General features: G+C 45.8%; 1 protein-coding gene and 1 pseudogene across 1 annotated transcript in view; one reads left to right on the top strand and one right to left on the bottom strand.

Moving 5' to 3' along the window:
- Positions 1-950: 950 nt before the first annotated feature.
- LOC144148774 (uncharacterized) overlaps positions 951-23,836 on the bottom strand; it is a 43,132-nt gene continuing 20,246 nt past the window's right edge. The window contains exons 2-5 of the mRNA XM_077680286.1: positions 22,364-22,475; positions 19,805-19,950; positions 12,395-12,524; positions 951-1,378 (exon numbers count right to left, since the gene is read on the bottom strand). Of these exons, the coding sequence (XP_077536412.1) occupies positions 1,126-1,378; positions 12,395-12,524; positions 19,805-19,950; positions 22,364-22,475 (641 nt within the window). The 3' untranslated portion in view covers positions 951-1,125. The remainder of the gene's footprint in view (positions 1,379-12,394; positions 12,525-19,804; positions 19,951-22,363; positions 22,476-23,836) is intronic.
- On the top strand, positions 3,300-4,394 carry LOC144149683 (uncharacterized; annotated as a pseudogene).

Genomic DNA, 23,836 nt, shown 5'->3' with positions numbered 1-23,836 from the left:
TACTGTTATTGTGTATTATTTATGTCTATTCATGTATACCCAACTGTTCTATTGTTATTGTTCATGTATGCCCACCTGCCCTGGTCTCAAAAGAGACTGGCAGTATTTCAAAAAAATTAACAATAAAACTATAGTCAAGTCCATGTTAAGTTATTCTGAGGTTTTCAACCAGCTTACATGACTATTTCTTGAACAGCGCTGGTGCAGGAAGACACCCAAATTCCAGAACTATCTCATGTCTGATGACTGAATTCCTTACGCGAAACACCACGCGCAGATACTTGGTTGTGCTGCTGACCTCTGTCATAATTCAACAAGCGCAAATGATGATTCCCGAATGCTGGTTCTTCGCTGTACGGGAAAACCTTCTGCTGATTTTAATTCCTTAGTACCTATACTGACTTTGCTGACCCTTCTCCCGCCTTAAGTTGCCCTAAGATTTTTCTATAGCATAGTAGTCAGCGAAGGGTGAGCGACTTGTAGTTGTAGCTTGATATAGTCTACAAACGTACCAACTAAGGCGTATTCTTCAAGACACATACTTGCGGTGGCTCACTTTGGACTGAGCGAACGAATTGCGACGACCAGCCCGCCGCTGGCCGACTAAACGCCGGACCGACTGATTCTGTCGGAGGGCAGTCGAGCCGTGCTGTTGCGCAGGCACGTCATATGAAATCGGCAAGGATGATGCAAAAATGAGGACACCATTTTTGAATTTATTTTTCTACTGAATAAAGTCTAGGAAACGCAGAGAGAGTGGCCGTAGCATCGCCTGCCGACTTCAGCCTGCAATTTTCGGCCACAATGCTTATCTCCTCAGTGTCCCTTTAGCAACTACCAAAGCGTGGTTCGCGCTTTTTATGTCGTAAGAAGCTTTTGTTTCGTCTATTCAACATGGTGCAAACAAACTACCATGCAGAATATAATGATCAGGAACACAACCTAGCTGATACGGTTGCACAAAAAACTTTATTTCTGTGGTCGCAGCAACGGCCTCAGCCGTACCAGTGGGCAAAACTCTGTTGGTCATTTCCATGATTGTGCAAAGCGCCTTTGTGGCGTAACGAAGGCGCTACAAACATATTCCCGCTAAGTAACCTTTAACTACCTCCTTTGGCTATGTTCCTAGCCCAGATTTCCAGTAATGGTGATCACAGGCCCAATAAAGCCCTTGCCGCGAGCATTGCTGTCGTTCTCAGTGGAGAGCGCCGGGAGAGCTTCGCAAGCACCCGACCCTTTCTTGTATTTGGTGCAAGCCAGGCTTAGACCCTCGCCAATCACCTTATCCATAATCGCATTAAAGAATTTCATTGCTGCTGGCAGGTTGCACTTGCTCGTCAGGGCCTTTTCGCCGCACTCCATGAAGTCCGCGTGGTAGCTGGAAAGGCACACGTGGAAAATATGTGAGAACACCTAATGTGCATTCTTCGTGTAAAAGAGTTGCATACATTCTTACAGGAAATCCTCCTCATGTGCACAAATGGGCTATTCAGTTTTTTACTACCACAGACACGACTTGAACAATCTTAAACTGCTCCGAACAATCTTAAACTGCTCCTTAAACTGCTCCGATCAGGCAATAATTCTCAAGCTAAGGAATCAAAAAGCAGCTCATTTTGCTTGCTGTGTCAATTTCAACTTTTTTTTGTTCTACTATTTTTCTCTGATTGGATTATTCTGCTGCTTTCACAATTATTATTTGCCTTGTCTGTTGAATTTTTCCGGGCTTCTTTCTGGCAGTCCTTTGCGTGTACCTTTTTCTTTCGCCTTGTGATTCCCACCAATCATCCTGCTGCAGCTAAGTGGATGCTCTTATATATTTTATTTTTATTAAACATATCCCAAAGGGCCCTCACGCAAGGGGGTATTGCAGGGGATGTGGTAAGCAGATCAGAAGTAAAAGATATTCACTGGAAAAATGAAAATACATATAGAACCACGCCTCCGCGGATACGAAAACCACAGCGATTTAACATGAGTGCCACAATACAAACAAAAATAACCATGAAAAAACAACACCTTTGTTACCATTTGCCCTGTTATCCGCAAACTATAACTTTGGAAATTACCCTTAATTGAATTAACTTTGCTCACGCGTTTGAGATAAAATAAATAAAATAGTAATAAACGTGTGTTTACGATCGTGTAGGTGCGCTGAAGAAAATGAGGGCAGTAGATAACAAACTGCTCCAAAATGAAACAAACGTATTCTTTCACTTATCTATTTGTTCTTCAACATCCCCCACGGACATGCCACATTTCCCATATTTCTCACCATTTCTTTCCTATTTCCTATTTCTTATGTTTCCCGCTGCAGCGGCCAAAATCCGCCCTATTTTTCAGCTCCATTGTTCAAGATGGATATATTTGTAGAAATGATTACTTCTACTGAGTGGTCCCCTATCGACACTTTAGAGGACGGCAAGAATTTTATGTATAAGTTTTAAAACAAAATCCAGAATGCAATATCCGCTACCCCCCTACAGTAAAATGAAACAAAAAGTACGTGTGTACCCCAGAAACCCGTGGATTACGCCGGAGTTACCAGGGAGCATGGTCAAGAAAGAAAAACTATGCCGAAAGACTACAATAAACGTTTTAACTTAGCCCTTTTTAAGCATTACCACAATTATTTGAAGGCTTTCAATGATCTGTGGAGGGCTGCTACAGTACGTTGCTATGTAAACGACTTTGATAAAGGCAAAAATAATAAAAAAAACAGTGGGATTTACACACTCATTTCCTAATGTCCGCATGCAATGTGCCTGCACCGGAAGTAAACTACAATGGGATCATTCACAAGCTTGGCCTCGTTGCAAACGCATTTGGCGAATATTTTTTCTCGCTTTTGAAGCCCCAGATTTGCTCCCCACAACACAATATACCCTGGTCCTACTCATACATTTTACCTTTTTCCTGTGGCCCCTTGAAGAAGTATGCTTAGCCATGTTGGCATTGAAATATATTAGCCCAGCACTACATAATATTGATTCCAGTCACTCCAACCTTCTTGCTGATGTTATTTCTAACTAGTTAATCACTATATTCCATTGCATTTTTGAACGTGAAAATTTTGCACATATCTTAAAATTCGCTAAACTTGATCCTGTGCTCAAAAAGGGCCATAAAATACTAATTTCCGACTACAGCCCGATCTCTATTTTACTTATATTATTGTTATATCCAGTTTCGGTTTTACGTTGTGTCCTTTCACCACTAGGGGGCGCGTCTGTCCTTTATGTATATATTTGATGTGTTGTGTACAATAAACGTCTTTCGTACGGTGGTGCTGCCGGTGCTGCTTAGGTCCTTCGCCAACACCACATTGGGGACGAGGATGAGATAACAACACGTCGAGCTACCTTCAGCCTCGATTGCCATCCGCATCTGCCCCGCAATGAGTTTCTCCGGCCTTGCACCGCCGCCGACGTTCCTCCCGACGCCTGGCTGTACGTCACTTCCATGGGAGGAGTGGGAGCAAACTTTAACAGTCTACCTTCTATCGTCCGGATCAGCTGAGTCCCCACCAGAGCGACGCGAGGCCATTCTTCTGCATTGTTTGGGGCGGAAGGGCAGCGTGTTTACCGGACTTTACCTGCAGGGTCAAGCGCCGCAGGACCGGAAGTACAAGAGAAGCCTCCCGCGCCCGCTACTGACGAGAACGAGTCTGCACTCATCGCCTTACGGCAGGAGTTTTCGACGTCGTGCATCGTCGTCGTCGAGCGTCATCGTTTTCGCCGCCGCAGCCAACACGCAGGCGAGTCCGTTCATGACTTTGTTGCTGGTTTGCGGGAGCTCGTGTCGCATTGTTCGTTCGCTTAACAAGATGATGCTCTGAGGGACCGATTTGTTGCCGGCGTTGCTTCCAACCGCGTACGTGAACGGTTGCTGCTCGAGGGTTCCTCCAACCGCAGTGCGAATCGCTCTTCAGTTTGAGCAAGCAGCTGAAGAACTTAAGAAATTTCCTGCCTCGGTCGAGCCTGTTTCTGTACGGCGTCGTACCCAGTACTCCCATCCATCTCAGAAATTCAATTCACAACCACTATCGCGTTTTCAGCAGAACTTTCCAAGGAGCTCGAGCGGTTTACGTGCGCCGGAGGGGCACCGCCCCCCTCGGCGAGACAGAGATAGCCGGTCCGTTTCACCGTCCTGTTTCCGATGGGGCTCGAGGAATCACGGCGCATCAGCGTCGCAGTGCCCAGCGCAGGGAAGGAAGTGTTCATTTTGCGGTATCAAGGGCCACTTTCAGAAAGTATGCAACCGCAAGCGACGAATGCAAGGCAGGGTTCATGAAGTTGGATTCGATGACGATGCTTTGTCGGATGAAAGTTCTGAGCATGTTTTGACTGTGCGGCATGCCGCTCGCAACGCAATTTACATACAAGTGCACGTAGCGGATGTCAGGTTGGCATTCTTTATTGACTCAGGGTCGTCTGTTTCAATTCTGTCAGAGCAAGAATTTCACCGGCATTTTCAAAGCGTTTTGCTCCAACCAGCTCCACACGTCACCTTGCTTGACTATTCTAAGCGTCTAATGTCCGTTCTACGCTGTTTCCAAGCAGATGTTCAATTTAAAGGGCGCTCTGCACCACTTTTTTTCTACATCGTTCGCGAAGAAACTTGTCTTATCGGCCTTGACGGCATTAAAGCCATAAAACTTCGAATTCAGGGCTCCACTCTTGAGTGACTGCACACGTCCGTCACCCCGCCGCCGCGTGTCAATGACCCGACACTTTCTCACATTCCAACTCAGTCAATAGCGCAACCCAGGCAAGCAAACCTTCCGGCAGCCTTGGCACACGATTTCGGTTCACTTTTCAGTCCTGAGTTCGGCCTTGTTAAGCGGTTGACGCATCGTGTCAAGATTCGGCAAGGCGTGCAACCGGTATCTTCGAATCTCTGCCGTCTTCCATATTCACTTCGGGAACCAGTGTCAAATGTACTTCACAGGTTATTGAGCTGACATCATCGAACGGGTCGATGCTTCTGAATGGGTTTTGCCCATTGTTGTCGTTAACAAAAAAGATGGCAGCATCAGGATTTTTGTTGACCTTCGGGAGCCTAACAAGGCTATTGTACCAAACAGCTTCCCGTTGCCTCATACTGATGAACTTCTTCATGCCTTGGTAGGCACGACACACTTCTCAAAACTTGACTTGGCTTCTGCCTACCATCAGGTTCTTTTGCACCCTGACAGCAGGGACCTGACAGCCTTCATCACACATGAAGGGATTTTTCGGTTCAAAAGAGTTTGTTTTCCTTAGCTGCCACCCCATTAGCATTTCAGAAGATGATGGCCACAATTCTTGATGGCTGCCCTGGTGTGTTGTTCTACATTGTTGATGTGATAGTCTTTGGCAAAAGTCCAGAAGAACGTCTTTCGAACCTAACGTTCTTGCAGAAAGTCAAGGACGCAGGCCTGAAATTGAACGACAAATGCCTCTTCGACATTCCAAAACGTTCTTTCCTTGGTCAAAAGGTCACGGCACAAGGTATCTCGCCGCTTCCAGAGAAAGTGGACTCGGTAGTTAACACTCCAGTGCCAACAGACGTTGCCGCCATCCGTTCATTCCTAGGTCTTGTAGAATACTATTCAAAGTACGTTCCACGCTTGGCCCAGGTGGTCGAGCCTATGGGCGTCCTGCTTCGCAAGAATGAGCCATTCATATGGTCAGCCAGAGCAGACAGCTGTTTTCGGAGGGTCAAGGAAATGCTCTGTTCAAGTACAGTTCTACACATGTTCGATCCCACACTTCCAGTCACCGTGTCAACCGACGCTTCCGACTGCGGGCTAGGAGCCGTCCTGCAGCAGCAAAATGGCCACGAGCTCCGCACAGTTGCTTTCGCGTCTCGTACGTTGCCATCAGCGGAAAGAAAGTACTTGGTCGGTGAACGCGAATCAGTGCTATGCATTTGGGCGTGCGAACAATGGCGCACTAACCTTTGGGGTCGCCATTTCAAGATTCCAACGGACCATCAGGCGTTGGTATCGTTGCTGTCGTCGCAAGGACGTGGGAGAAAGCCACTCCGAATTGCACGATGGAGTGCACGACTCCTATGTTACAATTTCCCTGTCGAGAACCGCAGGGGGTGCACCAACACGGTGGCAGATGCTCTTTCTCGGCTGCCAGCTCCTATGGCGTAGGCAGAGCTGGCCAAGAACGAAGAAATTGTGTCGTTGGTCGAGCCGACTTGAGTGACAAAGGAAGAATTCAAGCAAGCCGTCCTCAACGATCGTTGTCTGCAAACGGTCAAGTCGTTCGAGCTCGGTTCTTGGCCACCACAAAACTCCGTACGAGAGGAGGCAAAACCTTTCTTCTCTGTGCGCGAAGAACTTTCTGTTGTTGATGACCTTCTACAGCGCGCAAAGCGCCTCGTTGTTCCGTCCTCGTTCACGGCTCCGTTCATCGCCGTCGCCCAATAGACACATCTGGGCATCACGCGCACGAAGGGGGGACTTCGTGAGATGTCATGGTGGCCACGAATGGACAAGCAAGCTGAATCCTCCATGAAAAACTGTCACCTCTTCCTGGAGGCAGATAAGTCTGCCAAAACATCGCCAGCGCCATTGCAGCCTGAGGACTTGCCTGAAAAGCCATGGCAGAAATTGGGCCTAGACATTGTTGGCCCGTTGAAACATGCACCTCACAATAGCCGATTTGCTAAACGTTGGTCGATTACCATTCCAAATGGCCAGAAATATATTTTTGCAGCGAAGTGGCCACAAGCACCGTGAAAGACTTCTTAACTAGTGTTTTTGCCCGTGAAGGATACCCGGAGGAGATTGTTTGCGACAATGGGCCGCAGTTCACTTCACGTGAATTTGTCACCTTCCTTCAAAACAGAGCCATCATGCTGTCGCATTCGTCTGTATACTACCCCCAGGAGAATGGGCAAGTCGAGAGTTTCAATCGAACTTTGAAGAACTTCATCCAAGTTTCACTCCTCAAAGGCGACCTATCCGACAAGCAGTCACGGTCTACCTCGCTATTTACAGCTTTACTCCACAGGCTATCACTGGGGTTGCCGAAGCAGTTCGGCTGCATGGGCGAATGCACCGAACCAGATTGGATGTTGTGGGGTTTTCGGCACCAGCGCTTGCAAATGACCCAGCAAAGGAACTGGCTCGACTGCGCCAAAGGTTCCGGCTTCAACAACAAAGCAGCAAGGAGCACACGGACCGGAGGAGAGGTGCTAAGGTGCCGAAGATAGCTGTGGGTGATTTCGTTCGATTCAAGAAGCCGTCCGTTAGCTACGAGGGGGATCGCTCCTTTTCCTCGCCAACTGAAGTGTTGGAGAAGAGGGGACCTGCCTCTTTCCGAATTGCATATGGCCGCACATGAAACGCCTCGAAGCTTTCCCGGGTTCCCGAGAGGGGCATGAGTCCACCATAGCAACGTTCGTAGCACCTGCGTCGCAGCTTCCGGTTCGAGTGCCGCAGCCTACCCTGCCGCGCCGCCCTCTCCCCGGCCGCAGCCGCCGCCTACTGGCGTACTGCAGTCTGCCGTATCGCAGTCGCCTGCTCCTGATCCGCAGCAGCCTGTACCAGAGCCTGCCGTACAGCAGCCGCCTTCTCCTGGGCCGCAACCGCGGTCTCCTGGCGTGCTACAGAGCTCTACGAGCTCACTAGCATTTCCGGCCGTGCAGCGTAACCAGCGGCCGTCCCGAGAGCGCCGGCCGCCGGCCTGGCTCAAAGGCTATCACACGCACTAGTTGTCTGTGTGTATAGCAGTGTGTATGTATAGTGTAAATATGTATGTGTATACATCGTGTAAATATGTACAGTACATGCATAGGGGTTTCTAACGCTTACTAAGAACTAATCACTAAATATAAGGGAGGGCGTACGTTATATTGAGTTTCGGTTTTACGTTGTGTTCTTTCACCCCCGGTGGGCGCCGCGTCTGCCCTTTATGTATATATTTGATATGTTGTGTACAATAAACATCTTTCGTACGGTGGTGCTACCGGTGCTTCTTATGTCCTTCGCAAACACCTCAGTTATGTAGCGGTTGTTCGTAGGGCGGTTGAAATATTTCCTCACTAAATTTGAGCTCGTAAGCGCAATCAGTTTGGTTTTCACGCTGGTAGCTCGATAAAGTTTGCTCTCTAACCACTCAGAGACTATATTAAAAACAATGAATTTCGTAGTGCTTACAGGCTCAGTCTTTATTTTACGAAGGCGTTTTACGCTATTAATCACACTATTTAGTTTCATGAACATGATCAGTACGGCATAAGAGGTCCCTGGAGTTCTTTTTTGCGGGGCCATTTAAATTATAGGGAAGGCAAGATTTACACTGCCGAACATTTTCTTATGCCAAAGTAATTCATCAAGGTGTCACTAAAGCTTTGATTATTGTTTATAATTTATAATAGTGACATAGTTGAATATCTTCAATCAGTTCATTTGGTCTTTACGTGGACGATATCACAATAGGATCATCATCATCAACATCACAGCCTGTGTACGCCCCCTTTAGGGCAAAGGCCTCTTCCATAGATCTAGAAATTTACCCTTCTTGTGCTGACTGCGACCCATTTTTCACCGCAAAATGCTTGATCTCATCTGCCCACCTAACTTTCTACCGCCCCCTGCCACGCTGCTCTTCTCAAGAGATCCACTCTGTTACCCTTCAAGACCAACGGTTATCTTGCCTTCGCATTACAGACCCTGCCCACGCCCATTTCTTTTTCTTTAAAAATATTAGTATGTTCTTAACACACGTTTGTTCCCTGACCCACCCCGCTCTATTCATGTTCAATAACGTCACGCCTATCATCTTCCGCTCCACTGTTCGCTGAGTCGTCCTCAAATTAAATTGAACCATTTTTGTGAGCCTCGAAGGTCCTGCCCCGTAGGTGAGTAGCGGTAAGATGCAGCGGTTTTACACTTTCCTTTCAGGCACAACAGTATGCTGCCGTTCATTATCTGCGAATGCATGGCAAATGCACTCCACCACATTCAGACCCTTCGAATTATCTCTGCCTCATGGTTAGGATAGGAGGTTATTAATCGCAGTACGTAGGTGTATTCGCTTACCACTTCCACTGCATCGCCACCTATCTCAAACCGCTGCGCTCTCCCGAGGCTATCGAGCACGACTTTACTTTTCCGCATATTATTTTCACGCCCATGATTCTACTCTTCTTTTTCCGCGCGGTAATCATGCTTTGCAATTCGTCGCAAGAGTTACTTAGAAGGGCAACGTCATCAGCAAATTTTAGGTTCCTGCGGTATTCTCCATTAATCCTTACGCCCCACCCGTTTCCAAAATAATATTCTGAATACCTCTTGTAAATGTGCAGCGAATAACATTGGACAGATTGTGTATCCTTGTCTGCGCACTTTTTTATAGGTATTTTACTGCTCTCCCTATGGAGCACGATGGTAGCTGTGGACCCATTGTAGATATCCTGACAATTCTTACATAATGTGCGCCTACACTCTCATTCCGAAATGCCTGCCTAGCAACTGATGTTTATACCAACCCAACGGCTTCCTCAGAATCTCTAAAGCCTATATATAGGGGTTAAGCATACTCCGTCGATTTCTTCATCACCTGATTCACAGTGTGAACAGGGTTTATTGTTGAACAGCCTTTCCGAAACCCGGCTTGTTCGTTCATCATTCATTGTTCATTCACCTCCGACTACTATTGCACACTCCGTTTTAATGCGTCTAAGATTGTCGCTCATTTACTATGTCGTAAACTCTCCTTCCTTCGTAAGAGCTGAATATCGTTTCTGTAGCGGGATCCTGAATTCAACTTTCCGCCTAACCGTTAACCCATTATGGTGTGCTCACGCTATTATCATGCGCTCACAAATCACTCCTTCCCCTTGTTTCACTGCTAAATTGTGATTTAAGAAAAGCAATCGATTGGTGCCAAAAGTATCAATTTATCATAAACAACTCAAAAACAACATTTATGGTATTTAGATCGGAACAGAAGAGGGTACCCTGTTCAGGCGATTAATCTTCGATCTGACTGTAGTCAAGTCTGTGACCATGACATTTTGTTTGAGGTTTATGTTGATTGTCATCTCAAATTTCGCAATCACTTCGTACTTAAGACGAAAAACTGCATTAGATATTAGAGCCCTTTTGTCATTTTTTTTTACTTCGAGCGCTTCTGTCTTTTTATTTTGCCTTTATTCACAGGCATTTGACATATGGAATTGTTCCCTGGGGTAATAAGTATAATTCTCACATTTCATACGTTCAAAGTGTCCAAACCAAGCCATCCGCATAATCACGAAAAGCTCAATCTATTCCAACTGTACCGTACTGCTTGGTCAAAATAACGTTTTGTCAGTTCACAGATTCTCCCAATATAACATTGTTATACTTTTGTTTAAACTGCTGACTAATGAAGTTGTTTCCTGCTTTAGTGATTTACGTTGTCTCACCAATTCCAACCCGACTACTTTCACGGCGCGAACAACAATTCTATCCTTCGTAAGTTACGACAAATTGCAAAAAAAAACTGCTTCGCATTTTTCGCTCTTTTATATAGACCAGGCCTCCCAATTCAATTAAATCACGGTCATCTGTATCCCTATTAAAAAGGCCCAAGAAACAGTTTCTTTCGCAGTTGTGATTCATGCTTAGTATTTCTGTAAATGGGTAACTTTGTGAGTTGATTACTATTTGTTGGTGCACAAGTCTGTGTTGTCGGTTCTATTTCAACTGTTTGTTTGTGGTTCTGTACTGTTAGTGGGACACAAAAAATATTTTTTTTGCTTCAGCGCCAGCTACTTTTCAAGTATCATGGCTTCTTGTTTTTTTTATTTCTTTTCTCGTAAGTTAAATTGCGGTACTCAGCCGCGGAACTACGTAACCTTTTGTCCTTCGTGGCAAGATTTGTTAAGATATTTTCCTTAGATGCGCTGTTTTGTCTATTCGTTTTTACTTAATATCCCAACTGTTGTTCTACCTAAAACAGTCACTTGACATATATAATATACTGTATTGGGTTCAGTTTTTTTTTCGATTTTTACCCTGTTTTTAGTTGTACTTCAATGCTTTCCTTCTTTCCTTTTAATTCAGCCTGCCCTCGTAATGTTATAACACGAGTTTCTCGGTTCGTATTGCTCTGGTGTTACGTTAACTGCAGGAGTGTAACTCTGAGATTTGTGGCTACGTAATTTGTGTAGTTGCATTCACTGTATTTTTTAAGTAATGGTATACCAAGGTTACCGTGCAGTATCATCTACGGGACCCTCGTCTGCATATATCTTGCTCAAGTAACCTTCCCTGTTACAGAAATCAATAAACTTCGTTTTTTTGCTTTTTACATTTTTTTGACGTGCGTAATTTTAACAAACCTTGATGTGGTTTTAGGGCCTTCAAAGCAATTGTGTGTATATAGCAGCCATTCGGCTGATCGTCTTACCGTAATTCATAGGCCCCGCGAAAACGTCGCAGTTCTCAAAAATTATTTTGGTAGTTTTCACAACTGCTCAGCGATGTACGAGAACTCAGAGAATGCCTATTAGCACCTCAAGGTCTCCATGGAGAGAGAAGGAGCTAACAGGGTGTTTGAGGTTATAACAAATAAGCTCAGTATAAATCGTAGTACGGTATTCTTACACCTTTCTGCGAAGTCTGAAAGCCCCCCGTTTTGGCATTCTGGTGTGATGAGTTTAAGACAATCTTATACATGGTATATGCTAGAAGACAAACACAATCAACTCCGCCCTTTTTTTTCTTGCGCTTTTCCTGGAGTCGCAGTGAGTGCTATATTATAGGTCTTACTTTGAATGCTCATTAAAATGTTTGAATATTAGAGCTAACGTACTGGCCGTTCATAGCTATACCGTCTTGCTGTAATCAAAGCATTACAAGTATACGGCAATAAGACAGACTACGATTAAAATAATCATTTGTTAAAAATATCAGAAACCCAAAAACTCGATATATTTAGGTACTTTACTTCAAACCTCAAATTATTTCCTCGCCGCTATTCCTGGTATATCAGCAGCCAAATAAGGCGGGCTTATTTGTCAATTTATGTCTGATGGAGATATATGATGAACTAACAATCACTCTTGTACGTGGAATTCTAAGTACTCTGCGCCAAACACACAATTCTCGCTGCCGGGTAAGAAACATACGGTTAAAAAAAAACCATGATTTGGTGTAGTCGTCACACAGCCACACCTTTTGGGAAACGAACAATACTCGCACGTAGTAGAAATGAATCCATAGTAACTCTAGTCACTCGGAGGTTACTGAGCCAGTGGTGTTTCCACTCTGTTCACAACGTCTCAGCAAGCAGTTGAACTCAAAGTTCGGAGAACTACACAAAAAATTCTGTGTGCTTCAGCACGAAGATGTCTCGCCGTTCAATATTGTCTCCCTACCGTTAGAAGTTCGCAGTGCACTCACCAGCAAATGTAACCTATCTGCTGGTTGACAGGGGCTGTGGCAGCACGGTGCAGGGCAACAAAGAAGTCTTGCATGCACGTTTGTACTTCCGGACCGGCGTTGTTGATGCACTTAACGCTGTCCAGATATTCTGTCGTGGATGGAGGAGAAGAGGAAGTCCAATTAGTTTCGTCCTAGCAAAATAATTCAGAGCCAGACATACATTCAATATACAATCGCTCGTTGCTTAGAATCTTTCCCTATCTTTGCTGAACAAGCGTGACAACTTGAAGCCTTGTGCTTTTAGCCCTGGGAAACATTCCGCCTGATTAAGGTCAGCGGCTCTGGAGATGCAACACTAAAAGTACCAAATAACGCAGCGGAGCAATATATATATTGAAAAAATTAGTGGTTTTCCTGTACCATACTAAGCTTAAACTCTTTTAGCTTCCACTTCTTAGCTAAAACGAAAGTCAAGGCTGTGCCAAATCGCTGGTCCGGTTCTGACACTGTATCAATGCCATTCGAACATTTTTCTCATAAAAGGTAATAAAAGGCTTAGAGCACACACAAGTATATCCACAGCGTCCTGCGTCAACGCAGTGGAAACGTTGAGTGACTATAGTTCAATGCAACTCTAAATGTTTCAGATTGGCAGCAAATAGGAATTAAACAAGAAATTTTAAGAAATAAATAAATAAATGCAGCGGGCAGCAAAACAAATGACCCAATTGCAATTAGTTAACACGAAATGATGATGATGATGGTGGTTCTATTTTTATAGCGTAAGGCTGACTAAGGGCAAACAGCGCCAAGGAAACGTTTTATGAGGACGAAGTGGTAGTAAGTGCAAAACATTTAACTAAAGATATAACTGAAATGACAGAAAAGGCAATGAAGATGACTGGTGTAAAGGGCCACGGTTTCAACATGCATGGTAAGTAATGCGGTGGAAAAAAATTCCGCCATCTCCACAAATTGAATGATGATGATAGGGGCGAAGCAAAAATCCTTATTGTTATAACCATGAAACATTCGCCCGCACATCATATAAAGACCCGACACGTCAAGCTTTCCAACGCTCCGTTGACAAGCCCGTCGACGACGTCGATGTTTGTAGTGGTTATGTAGGGGTTGTTTTGGACGATGAGAATCTTCATGACGAAGTTGGCGAATTCGGTGTGACATTTTAGCCACCTTGGCCGTCACCTTCTGCAGAAGCGTCTCGTGTCGTGTACCCTCGGTACGTCTCTTGAGGTCGCAGGCGGCGAACGGCAACCTCTTCTTCTTCCTCTTCTCCTTGTTGGTTAGAACGAACCCGTTGAACGTTTTGTCCTCTTCGGCCAACCTTTGTTTGGCCAATACCTAGGAGGATCCTGCCATAATCATCATTATTGTGCCGTGCCGTATGCAGCAGCAACGAGGGACGGGACAGGGCCCGACCAAGAGGAGCTTCGCCCCTAAAACTTTACATCACTAAGAAACTTAAAAGTATGCTAATAGGTGATTATAGGGTCGTCCGCTAAAACGTACGATGGGTGATGTGGAATGTGTTGTCTCCATAGCTCACCAAGTGTTTCTGTCGTGTTGTTTCTAGTCCCTTGCATTGTTTCGTATATGGATGACGTATAGGTCCTTTCCACACCAGCTGCACATGGGGTTTGGAGATCCAGTGAGCAGGGGCGAGTGTGTTGCATGTGTGTGGCCGATCCGCAACCTTGCTAAGATCACTTTGGTGTGTCTGTTGGTTGAGTCAGCAATAAACCCAAGTGGTGGTTTATTACATGTAGGTTGTTCTCTGTCTGTTCATACCACTGTACTTGCCATTGGTTACGAAGGCGTTTGAATTTGTGGTTTAAGTTCACAGTGTGGTAGTGCTGTTATGACTACTGTGTTCCCGAATGTGGGGGCAGCGGCACTCTCATCAGCAACGTCATTTCCAGCTATCCCAGCGTGGCCTGGAAGCCAGCACAAGACCAAAACGTTTTTTGCCATATATAGACATGATAGTGTTGATAACCATATTGACAATTCTGTTTTTGCATGGCTTGTGTGATGCCAATGCACGCAGAACGCTCAAGGATTCCGTATACATAATGCACTTCGGAATTTTGTGTTCAAGAATGTGTTTTGTGATAAGTAAGATGCCATATGCCTCAGTTGAGTAAATTGTGGTGTAGGTGCTCATGGTTCTGCATGTGTCAAAGTTTGGCCGAGCAGCGCAAGACACCATGGTTGCAGTTTTTGATGGGTCACAATAAAATTCCGCACATTCGTTCTTATACTGCAGGGGCAGGAAGTGCTGAAAATAGCAGTTTGTGGTACGCTGGTTTTTTCAATTTTTACGAAAGACAAGTCACAAGATACAGGTTCAAGCTGCCGGACTGGTAAAACGTCATTAAAAAAGATGTGTAACAGTCTAAAAAGGAGACGTTGAAACCTGAAGCTTCCTGTCTCACCATAAGTGCATAAGTGAGAACGGCAAAGAAACGGACGGGCGATTTACAAACAGTGGGGATGTGGATCCATCATAAAAACATGTTTAAAAGGATGGATCTTTAGTGATGAAACTCTCAAAGCATAGAGCAAGTCCATGTACGTTCGGTGGTTCTCAATGCACAACTTGTTACACTCAACATGCAAACTTTGGTCCGGGCTAGTGTGGAAGGCACACGATGCAAGGCGAAGCCCCAAGTGTAGCACTGAGTCGAGCATTCTTAATGCAGTTTTTGTCGCCGACCCATACACCACTCTGCCATAGTCCAAACGAGACCCAACCAAAGCAGTATACAGGCTTAGCAGGAGTTCTTTGTCGGCACCATACGATTGGTATGAAAGGACCTTAAGGATATTCATTGTTTTGAGACATTTATGCTTCAGTTGCTTGATTTAAGGAATGAAAGGGTGTTTGTGGTCAAACACAACTCCTAAAAACTTGTGCGCCTTGTTCACAGGAAGCGACACGCCATTAAGAGTAGTGTCTGGGTCCGGATGGACCACACGCTTCTTCGATTATACAACGCAAGAGCTTTTTGCAGGATTCAATTTAAAACCATTTCTGTCCGCCCACGGGCAAGTTTCTTGGTCTCAAGCTGGACTTGACGTTCGCAGATAAGCATGCTACATTAATTAAAAGATGTCAGCACGTCGTCTACATTCATAGAAAAAGAAATTTTAAGCGGCAATGCCTGCAAAGAAAGTTCATCGTTATTATTTGATTTGATTGATTCTGAGGTTTAACGCGCCGACGCAACGCAGGCGATGAGGCGCGCCGTAGTGGAGGGCTCCGGATTAATTTTGACCACCTGGGGATCTTTATCGTGCGCCGAAATCTCGTACACACGGGCGTTTTTGCTTTTCGCCTCCATCAGAAAAGTGGCCGCCGCGGCCGGGAATCGAACCCGCGACATCGTGCACAGCAGCGCAACGCCTTAGCCACTGAGCCACCGCGGCGGGCAGTTCATCGTTATTATGAAGAGAGTGCAGCTCACCACTCTGCCTTGAGGGACGCCGTTTTCTGGCACGAGAACCCTTGAGAGTGCACTACCGACTCTCACACTAAACACTAAACTAAGAATGCCGTAACCCCAAGCGGTGTCATACGCCTTCTCGATGTCGAAAAGCGCTCAAAGGCAGAACTTTTTATGCACGAAGGCATCATTAATATATAATTCAAGTGCCACGAGTTGGTCGTTCGTGGACCGCCCCGCCCTGACACCTGACTGGCAGCTAACGAGAAGACCATTGTATTCAAGAAAGTACATCAGTCTCCTGTTAACCGTCTTCTCGAAGAGCTTGCGCATGCAGCTTGTCAGGGCGATGGGACGGTAACTTGAGGGGGACGAACGGTCGTTTCATTTTTTTAGGAAAACCACTAAAATGGCCTCCCTCCAAAACATTTGAAGCTGCCCCGCAAGCCAGTCTTCGTTGTATAAAGGAAGTACTGCTTCAAGTGTGTCTACGTGTAAGTGTTCTATCATTGTGTAATAATGTTGTCGGGGCCTGGAGCTGAGGGTTTACATGTGCTCAGAGCTGCCCTGAGGGCATGTAGGGAAAACAGGCAGTTGTATGAAGTCTGAGATTTGTGGTGGTCGCGTAGGTACTTTTTTTTCAAAAGAGGCTTTATGGTTCAGGAAAATGTTCGTGTAGTGTGCTGGACTGGACACGTGTTTAAAGTCCTGTGCAAGCGTGTTAGCCTGGTCTTCCAGTGTGTCCCCTGTTGTGCTAACCAGGGGCAGGCTATCTGTGTGTTGTCCTTTTAGTTTTCGTATTCGTGTCCAGACTGTCTTTGTGTCTGTGTATGAATGAATGAAAGTGAGGAATGTGCGCCAACTCTCTCTTTTCGCCTCACGACCTACTCGCTTTTTGAAAGCCTTTGCTCCATTAAAATAAATGAGATTATCTGACGTGGTGTACCGGCGAAGGACACGCCACACCTTGTAGTACTGGGCCTCTCGCGCCCACCTACTGTGCTGATTGCACCACGGCCTTCTTTTTTTGCGCGGGCACCAGAAGCATGGGGAATTGACGTTTCAGCGGTGTCCAGAATGTCGGCCGTGATGAGTGGGCTGGTTCCTCCAAGTGTAGGTATTTTATGTGTGTGTGGTTTAGTTAAGAAGTTTCTGTAAATGTATTCCAGTTTGATCTTGCTTCAGTGAACCTCGTTTGGGAAGATGGACTGCTTGAACCTGTACCTACATATGTTAGTGAAGTGGGGAATGGTCACTATCATATCGGTGTGTGCCCACGCCCCTATGAAGACAAGCAAAAAAGAACAGCGGATCCAAGAGCCAAGTCAAGGTATGAGTATGTGTCATGTCCTATATTGTAGTATGTGGGCTTGTTTTTGTTGAACAGGGATGCTCCTGAAGATGTAAGGAATTTCTCCATAAGGCGACCTTTAGCATCTGTGCGGGAGGAGCCCCACAGAGTGGTGTGAATTCAGGTCGCCAATAAGCTTAAAAGGTTCGGGTAACTCATCTACGAATACCTCAAAATAGGACCTCGAAAGCTCAAAATCGGGAGGGATGTAGATAGAGCATACTGTTATTACCGTATTTAAGAATATGGTTCTAATGGCGACAGCCTCAACGACAGTCTGTTTTTGGAAGGTGTGACACGCCAACTATTTCCCAGCAATGATGCCACACCACCTGAAGATTTACAACCACCATCCCTGTCCTCCCTAAATACCATGTAGCTATTAAAGAAATTTGTGTGTTTTGAGTTTAGTTGTGTTATTGAAGACACATTACACTTGGGTGCTTGGAGTGCAATATCTCGTGCACATCGTCAAGGGTTTTAAGAACACCTCTGCAGTTCCATTGAATTATGTTTTCTCTTCCCTTCATTTAGTGTGAGGGCTACTGGAGTGTGTATGTTTATGTGTTGTCTTTCCGGGCTGCGACTAAAGTCTTTTTTGGCTTGTCGGGAAGCTTTGGCGTCGGGACGCGTTTCTTGCGGTGCGCCGCCGACAAGAACGGTCCGACGTCCATTTCGTCCTCTAATATCCTCGGAGTTCCCCAGTGATCCGGCTCCTTCGACCGCGGACCCTTCTAGGCGCGCTTTTCCTGGCCCGCCACCGCTGAGTATTTCTGGAACACCTCGGATGGCGCAGGCTGTGCAGTTGGGGTCGGAGCTGCCACTGGTCACTCTGTCTCCATCTTGTCCGTGCCCTAACGCGTGGTTTGGGACGGTGGAGCGGAAGTGGAGGATGCAGCATCAATCCCACCAGACGGGGTTTTTACAAAAGCCGCTGCTGGCTGAGCGAGCGGTGTGTGAGCGGGAGGGGCCGCCGGAGGCAACCCGATGGGGGTAGGGGAAAGGGACCAGGTCCGAGTGGCGGTACTGAGTTTCCGCCGACACCACACTCCGCTCCCCAGCTAGCCGCGTCGGGGTAGCTCCCCAGGGGGAAAGAGGTGAACCTCTTTTGCGCTTCCGCGAAGGTGATGTTTTCAGTGACCTTGATGTTTTTGACTTTTTCCTCTAGTTTGAACTTCTCGCAGGTTCGCGAATATGCGGCGTAAGGTCCTTGACAATTGATACCGAGGAATTGATTTCAAGGGCAGTTATCAGTTGGATGATCATGTTCCGTGCAACTGGCACGGATTAGTTGGCCCCGACACAAGTTAGTACCACGCCCGAACCGCTGGCACTTGTAACAGCGCCGCGGAATCGGGATGTACGCTCGGAGAGGGCACCGGATAAATCCTCCGTTTAAGTGATCTGGAAGAGTCGGCCGGTCATGGTTCAGAATTATGTGCCTAGTGGGTATTACCTTGTTATATCTTCTGATGGTAATGTGCCGAACCGCCTTCACACCATGGTTTCGCAGGCCTTCAAGGTGATCGGCCTCTGTCTCGGTTGCCAGATCTGGCTCCGAGATCACGCCCTGAGAGCCGTTGAGGCTACGGTAGGGGGTGACCTCGTAGTCCATATGGGCCAATCGGTGTTGGCTCACGAATTTGGTGGCCTGACGCTCGGTGGTGACCTCCGCAAGAACTTCACCAGTTTGTTCTTTCTAAGGTTTGTATGACGGCCCGATTAGAGGTTCCAAAAATTTGCAAATAAGAAACACTTGCTGGGAGGTGACAGGCTTTTCTTTTTCAAGGGACTCAATGACTAGGAAACGCGAGTAGCTGCCAGGTTGCAGAACAGAGATACTAGGAGGAGGAGGGGATGCTACATGGGTGCGGCCTCTTTTCAAGGGCCGATCACGTTTGGGGAAGGGTTAGAAATTACCATACGCTATATTTTAAAACAGGGGATGGGGGTACCTTCTTCGCTCGAGTTACCCAGATACCGAGAGAGGTCCCGGAGCTCTCTGCATGGTAAACAGACAGGAAGCCCTGCCACCGGAGCTTGACCAGGCCTCCGACGGCCACCGTTTGTGGTTTCTACCTTTCACCTTAAAACTCATAGCCACGATAGAATACAGCATGAGTATGAGGGCACAAGGTCCGCAGTGTCGCCAATACCGTCACCAAGATTGCTCAAAGTTCCCCGTGCGGGGAGTTTACAAGAAAGGGAAGGCGTGAATGAAATTCACTAAGGGAATATATATCTACATCAGAAAGGTGAAAATATTACAGCATGTGCCCTTCTTAGATGTCTAATAAATTTCTCCTTTTCCCTGTTTTTGTGTAACTAGGGAACTGGGAAACGCAAATGCGTTAACAATAAAGCAGAACATGCATAGGTGTCTCGTTTTGGAGATAGAAACGTGGAAATATTTCTCTTCCCAGAAAAAATTAAACTTGTGCTGACCGATACGTAAAACTTCCTCAAGGTGTAAAACAAACAAGAATTTTTCTACGGACGTGTGTCATTTTCTTTGTAATCAGAGCGAAAAGGGCAGCGGCCGTCTGCGAAGCATTTGCAGGTGACAAGTCGCTGTTAAAAACAGATAATTGTATTTAAACACAGACATACCTTTGTGCACGGCTGTTGTTGTATTGCATAGGCCTTTGTACTCATCTGCGGCACCTTCAATCATTAGCGTAATGATACCTTTCGGTAAACCGTTCAGGCACTTGTTAGCGAAATTTTCGATGCATTGCATCTGGCCTTTGAAGAGTCTGGAACAAAGATATTCTTATTAACAAGGAGTATTATATGATCTGTGTCCCAACAATAATTGAAACAACTTAAAAATTTTAATTGCCGGTTAAATAAATTTCGAACTGGGGCAGCTATTCCATGTTGCCCCTTAAAGGTAAGTAACATGTTTGATTTCCAAAAAAAGTTTGAAAGTGTGTTGCTGGTGACGTATACGTCATACGTTCCAATTCTATGCGACGTTTCCACCATAACTCCGCCGGACCACCTGAAAACATTTTACTGCAATCTCTTGGAACCTAATCCCTAAACAGAAATCACTACATTATAATGTACGAAGGCACTTAACCGTTTGTTTGTCAAACACTCGCACTTGCGTCTCTGAGCAGGTTTTCTGGGCCAAAGGAATAAAAATGAAGTTTACGAAAATGGTTCCTTTTTTAAAACAAGAGCATTGTTCAGCAAATTCTGTGAAGGTTTGTGGAAATCGTTTGACATAATGTTGTACGCAGTCCTGCTGAAAACGTAGCTGATGATGCGCTTGTTGCTTCCCAGACAACGCAGTCCAATTGAAAAAAAAGCTTGCATCAACACCTTACAAAATATTTTGTGCTTGTGATTTTTGCACGACCGATTTTTACTCATCTTGACAGACTTCGCGTGCGCATGCATTGAATCGTGGAGGTGACGACACACCCAAGAAGAAGGCTGCCAAAGCCGTCATCTCCTAATCCAAATAAAGAAAACAAACGCCCCTGAAGGCGCTATCAAACCATTTTTGTGCACTTCAATGTTCCCGCCATTCATTCAAGAAAAGGTCTGTTTGGCTTTTTCCGCTAGAGTGTTTTGTAAGCAACCAGAAAGGTAAACTTTGATATTTCTTTGATTGCCTTTCTCGTTACAATGCATCGTATCTTTATGATAAAAAATCTGAAGAATACTTCCTGTAGTTCTGGCACCCACCCCTGCGTTATGGGTAAACAATAAAAAGAATTTGGTGGCTTTCACGCTACCGGGGACTCACGATGTTTACAATAACGTTACGTATACAACTCGTTCTCGCTCCTCTGCGAACTGAAAAACGGTGTCGTGTTAGCTATGGAATGAAACCATAATCTGACGGACGTGGATACCCATAAAATGTTTTCCCGATACGGCAATATAAGCAGTACGGCTTAGCTATGCTTGGCTCTGGAAAATACATTAACGGGCTCCAGGTGATTCTATTAGTCCGCAACATACTTTATGCGTATTTTGTCGTTAAGAGCCGTTTAGACGAAAGCGTGTGGTATCGAGGAGGTATGCAGGCAAGACGTTGAAACGAAAGTTACCGGTTCGTTTGCTTGAATGGCGGATTTATATGGATTCTTTGTGTAGTATATTTAGCGACCACACACGATTTGGTTATCAAACTTGCGCATAAGATTTCTAAAGATGTTCAAACTTCACCCACTTTTAAATTTAAAACACAATTTTTACAATGAGGCACACCGAGTAACGGTGGTTCTTTTCAATTCAATGTTTCCAACGTGGTTACGATGCTTGGCTTCTAAAAATGTACAAAATGCGCTTCCGCTATCGATGGTTTAGCGAACAGGCATGAGTGTGAGTAAAGCAGTGCATTGACTTGTCACAGCGAATTAGTTACTCCCTCGAATACAACTAGATGTTGTTCCGCGAAAGTGTTCTTACTCTCCACAGTATTGTAGAGAAGACATCCTCTATTTTCCCAATTTACCGTGAACAGGTCATCTTGAATTTTCCCTAAAGAAGACAGCGGTAAGATTAGGACGCGAATTCAACATCATTCGGATAACAATGACGGCTCTTTTTTCTAATGAACGATCACTTACTGTCAACACTGAGTGAACGTTGTGGAAATCGAGTAAATTGCAGATACATGGATCTGCAATATACACAATGTTTACAATCCTTTGCGCCCAAATTACGGCATAAATCTTTATTTAACCGAATCCCTATGAACGTTCATTTTCTATAGCAGCGGGAAGCGTTCTTGGATGATAGTTGAGGATATTTATGCGGCGGCGCAGGCTGAAGAGGCACCTACTGGTTGCACGACGGGCTGCGTGAAAATATGTTGGACGGTGTTCTCAACATCAAAAAGAACGTGGTGCTGCGGGCCGTTTCCATGTTTTGGTGTAACATGAGGCAGGGCTCAGACTGGTTCTTGTGGGAAACGCTTGTGGGAAAAAATGAAGTGAGCCATGGGGGGGGGGGGGGGGGGGGGGAGAGAAGAGAGTCAGGGAGGTAGGGGACGCAGGGGACGCAGAAATGCTCGCCTTTTGATAACTGTTCAAGTCGAAAATGCCGGTACACAGCAATACTCGTTTCTTCGCTTGCCTGAACGCTGGCATTCCAGCGAAGCGACAATACTGGAGATGACTTATAATTCCTATTAAAACCGAAACTTACTTGCAATGATCTTGAAGGTCTTCGGCAGTTTCAGCGAGGCGTGGCGCCCCATAGAAGGGTAAAAAGTCCAAGCCACATTTCTCTACTTCCGTTTGTGTGCACCCGTGGGCATCTGTAAAGACAGCGGTTTAGAAAGTAAGTGCAATCTAAAGCTTTCAAATCTCCCTTTACTCAGCTGACCCGTACCTTTTTTGAGTGATTTGCGTCCTAGAGCCAATACTATATAGATTTGTCGTCTACCTAATTTCTAAACAACCAATGCTCAAATTTAATAAAGTTTCTCATGCCGTTGTTTTTGCGATTTGAACCGTGCGAACTCCACTATTGTATCTCTCAGTATTCACAATGGTTTGTCCTAAACAATCACCAGAGCTCGTTTTGATCTAATGCGCGCACACCACCTCAATCAGGAACCAATACATAAGTCTGATGGAGACCCCGGAACCGCTATAGACTGATGAGACATTCTGCCACTTATGCAGTTGGGTTGCGAAGGTTGTGAAAACAGCGCAGCTGGTGGTTTTACCGAGCTTAATACTTCAGTTTTCTCCGGTCTGCCAATCTGATTGATAGATCGTACTCTGAAGCCTTGGTCTCTATCATCTAGGAGAAAACCCGACCGTCAGGGCGTACATCATCACTAGGTGCAGCAAAGCCGCGATACGCGTTTCCCAACAGTAACATCTGCGCTGCGGCATTCACTCCCCGCACCTACTTCTTGTCGGATCATCACCTCGTCATTCCTTCTCTTGAGGACTAGGTAGCAGATGTGGTTGAAGGAGCACCAGTTTATTAATGACCTTCGAACGGGTCGAGGAATAAAATGGCACGAGTCTATCTGCCCGTGCCATTGCAGCTGGCCTCATTGCTTCTTCGTCGTTTTCATTACAACCAGATCAGATTTTGTAACAAGCTGCAGGCCGGCCAAATAATACGAATCTGGTCGACTGATTTCTTGAATCCGAAATGAGCTCTTTGCGAATGAGTCTGAAGCATTTTGAAGATTCCATAGCTAAATCAGCCCACTAGAAAGTAATCACACACTTCACGTAGGTGAACGTTTCCATTCCTTTCAGGAATTTTTTTGTACCTCGTAGACGTCTGCCGATGGACGCCTCTCTTCCTAACAAGGACGGTGTCTTCCAGGGAGAGAGAAACTAAAGATTTCCTTGGAGTCATATGGGCGGTGGGCAACATGTGCAGTTCGCGCTGACGTAATCTGTTCCTTGGTCTGCTCAATCCATGCCATGAGCGTTTCCATCGCGCAAAAATGGCTTCTGCTAACGGAGTTCGGCGCGCTAGATTGGAGCATAAACTACCCAAGGAAGAAGTTGGGGGGGGGGGGGCGGAAAAGCTCTTTAAATTTGGCGAACACGATGCTGCCGGTGATGTTGCTGAGCTGCGGAAGCCCTCCTACCACCGTATGTCTTTATCGTTCAGGCAGGCGCAGAATATTGTAGCGACGAAACCATT

Source organism: Haemaphysalis longicornis, unplaced genomic scaffold, assembly GCF_048455015.1.
Source record: "Haemaphysalis longicornis isolate Haplotype H1 unplaced genomic scaffold, Haemaphysalis longicornis Haplotype H1 scaffold_8, whole genome shotgun sequence".
Lineage (NCBI taxonomy): Eukaryota > Metazoa > Arthropoda > Arachnida > Ixodida > Ixodidae > Haemaphysalis > Haemaphysalis longicornis.
Note: the sequence above shows the minus strand (reverse complement) of the source record. Positions and strands in the feature narration are given on the sequence as shown.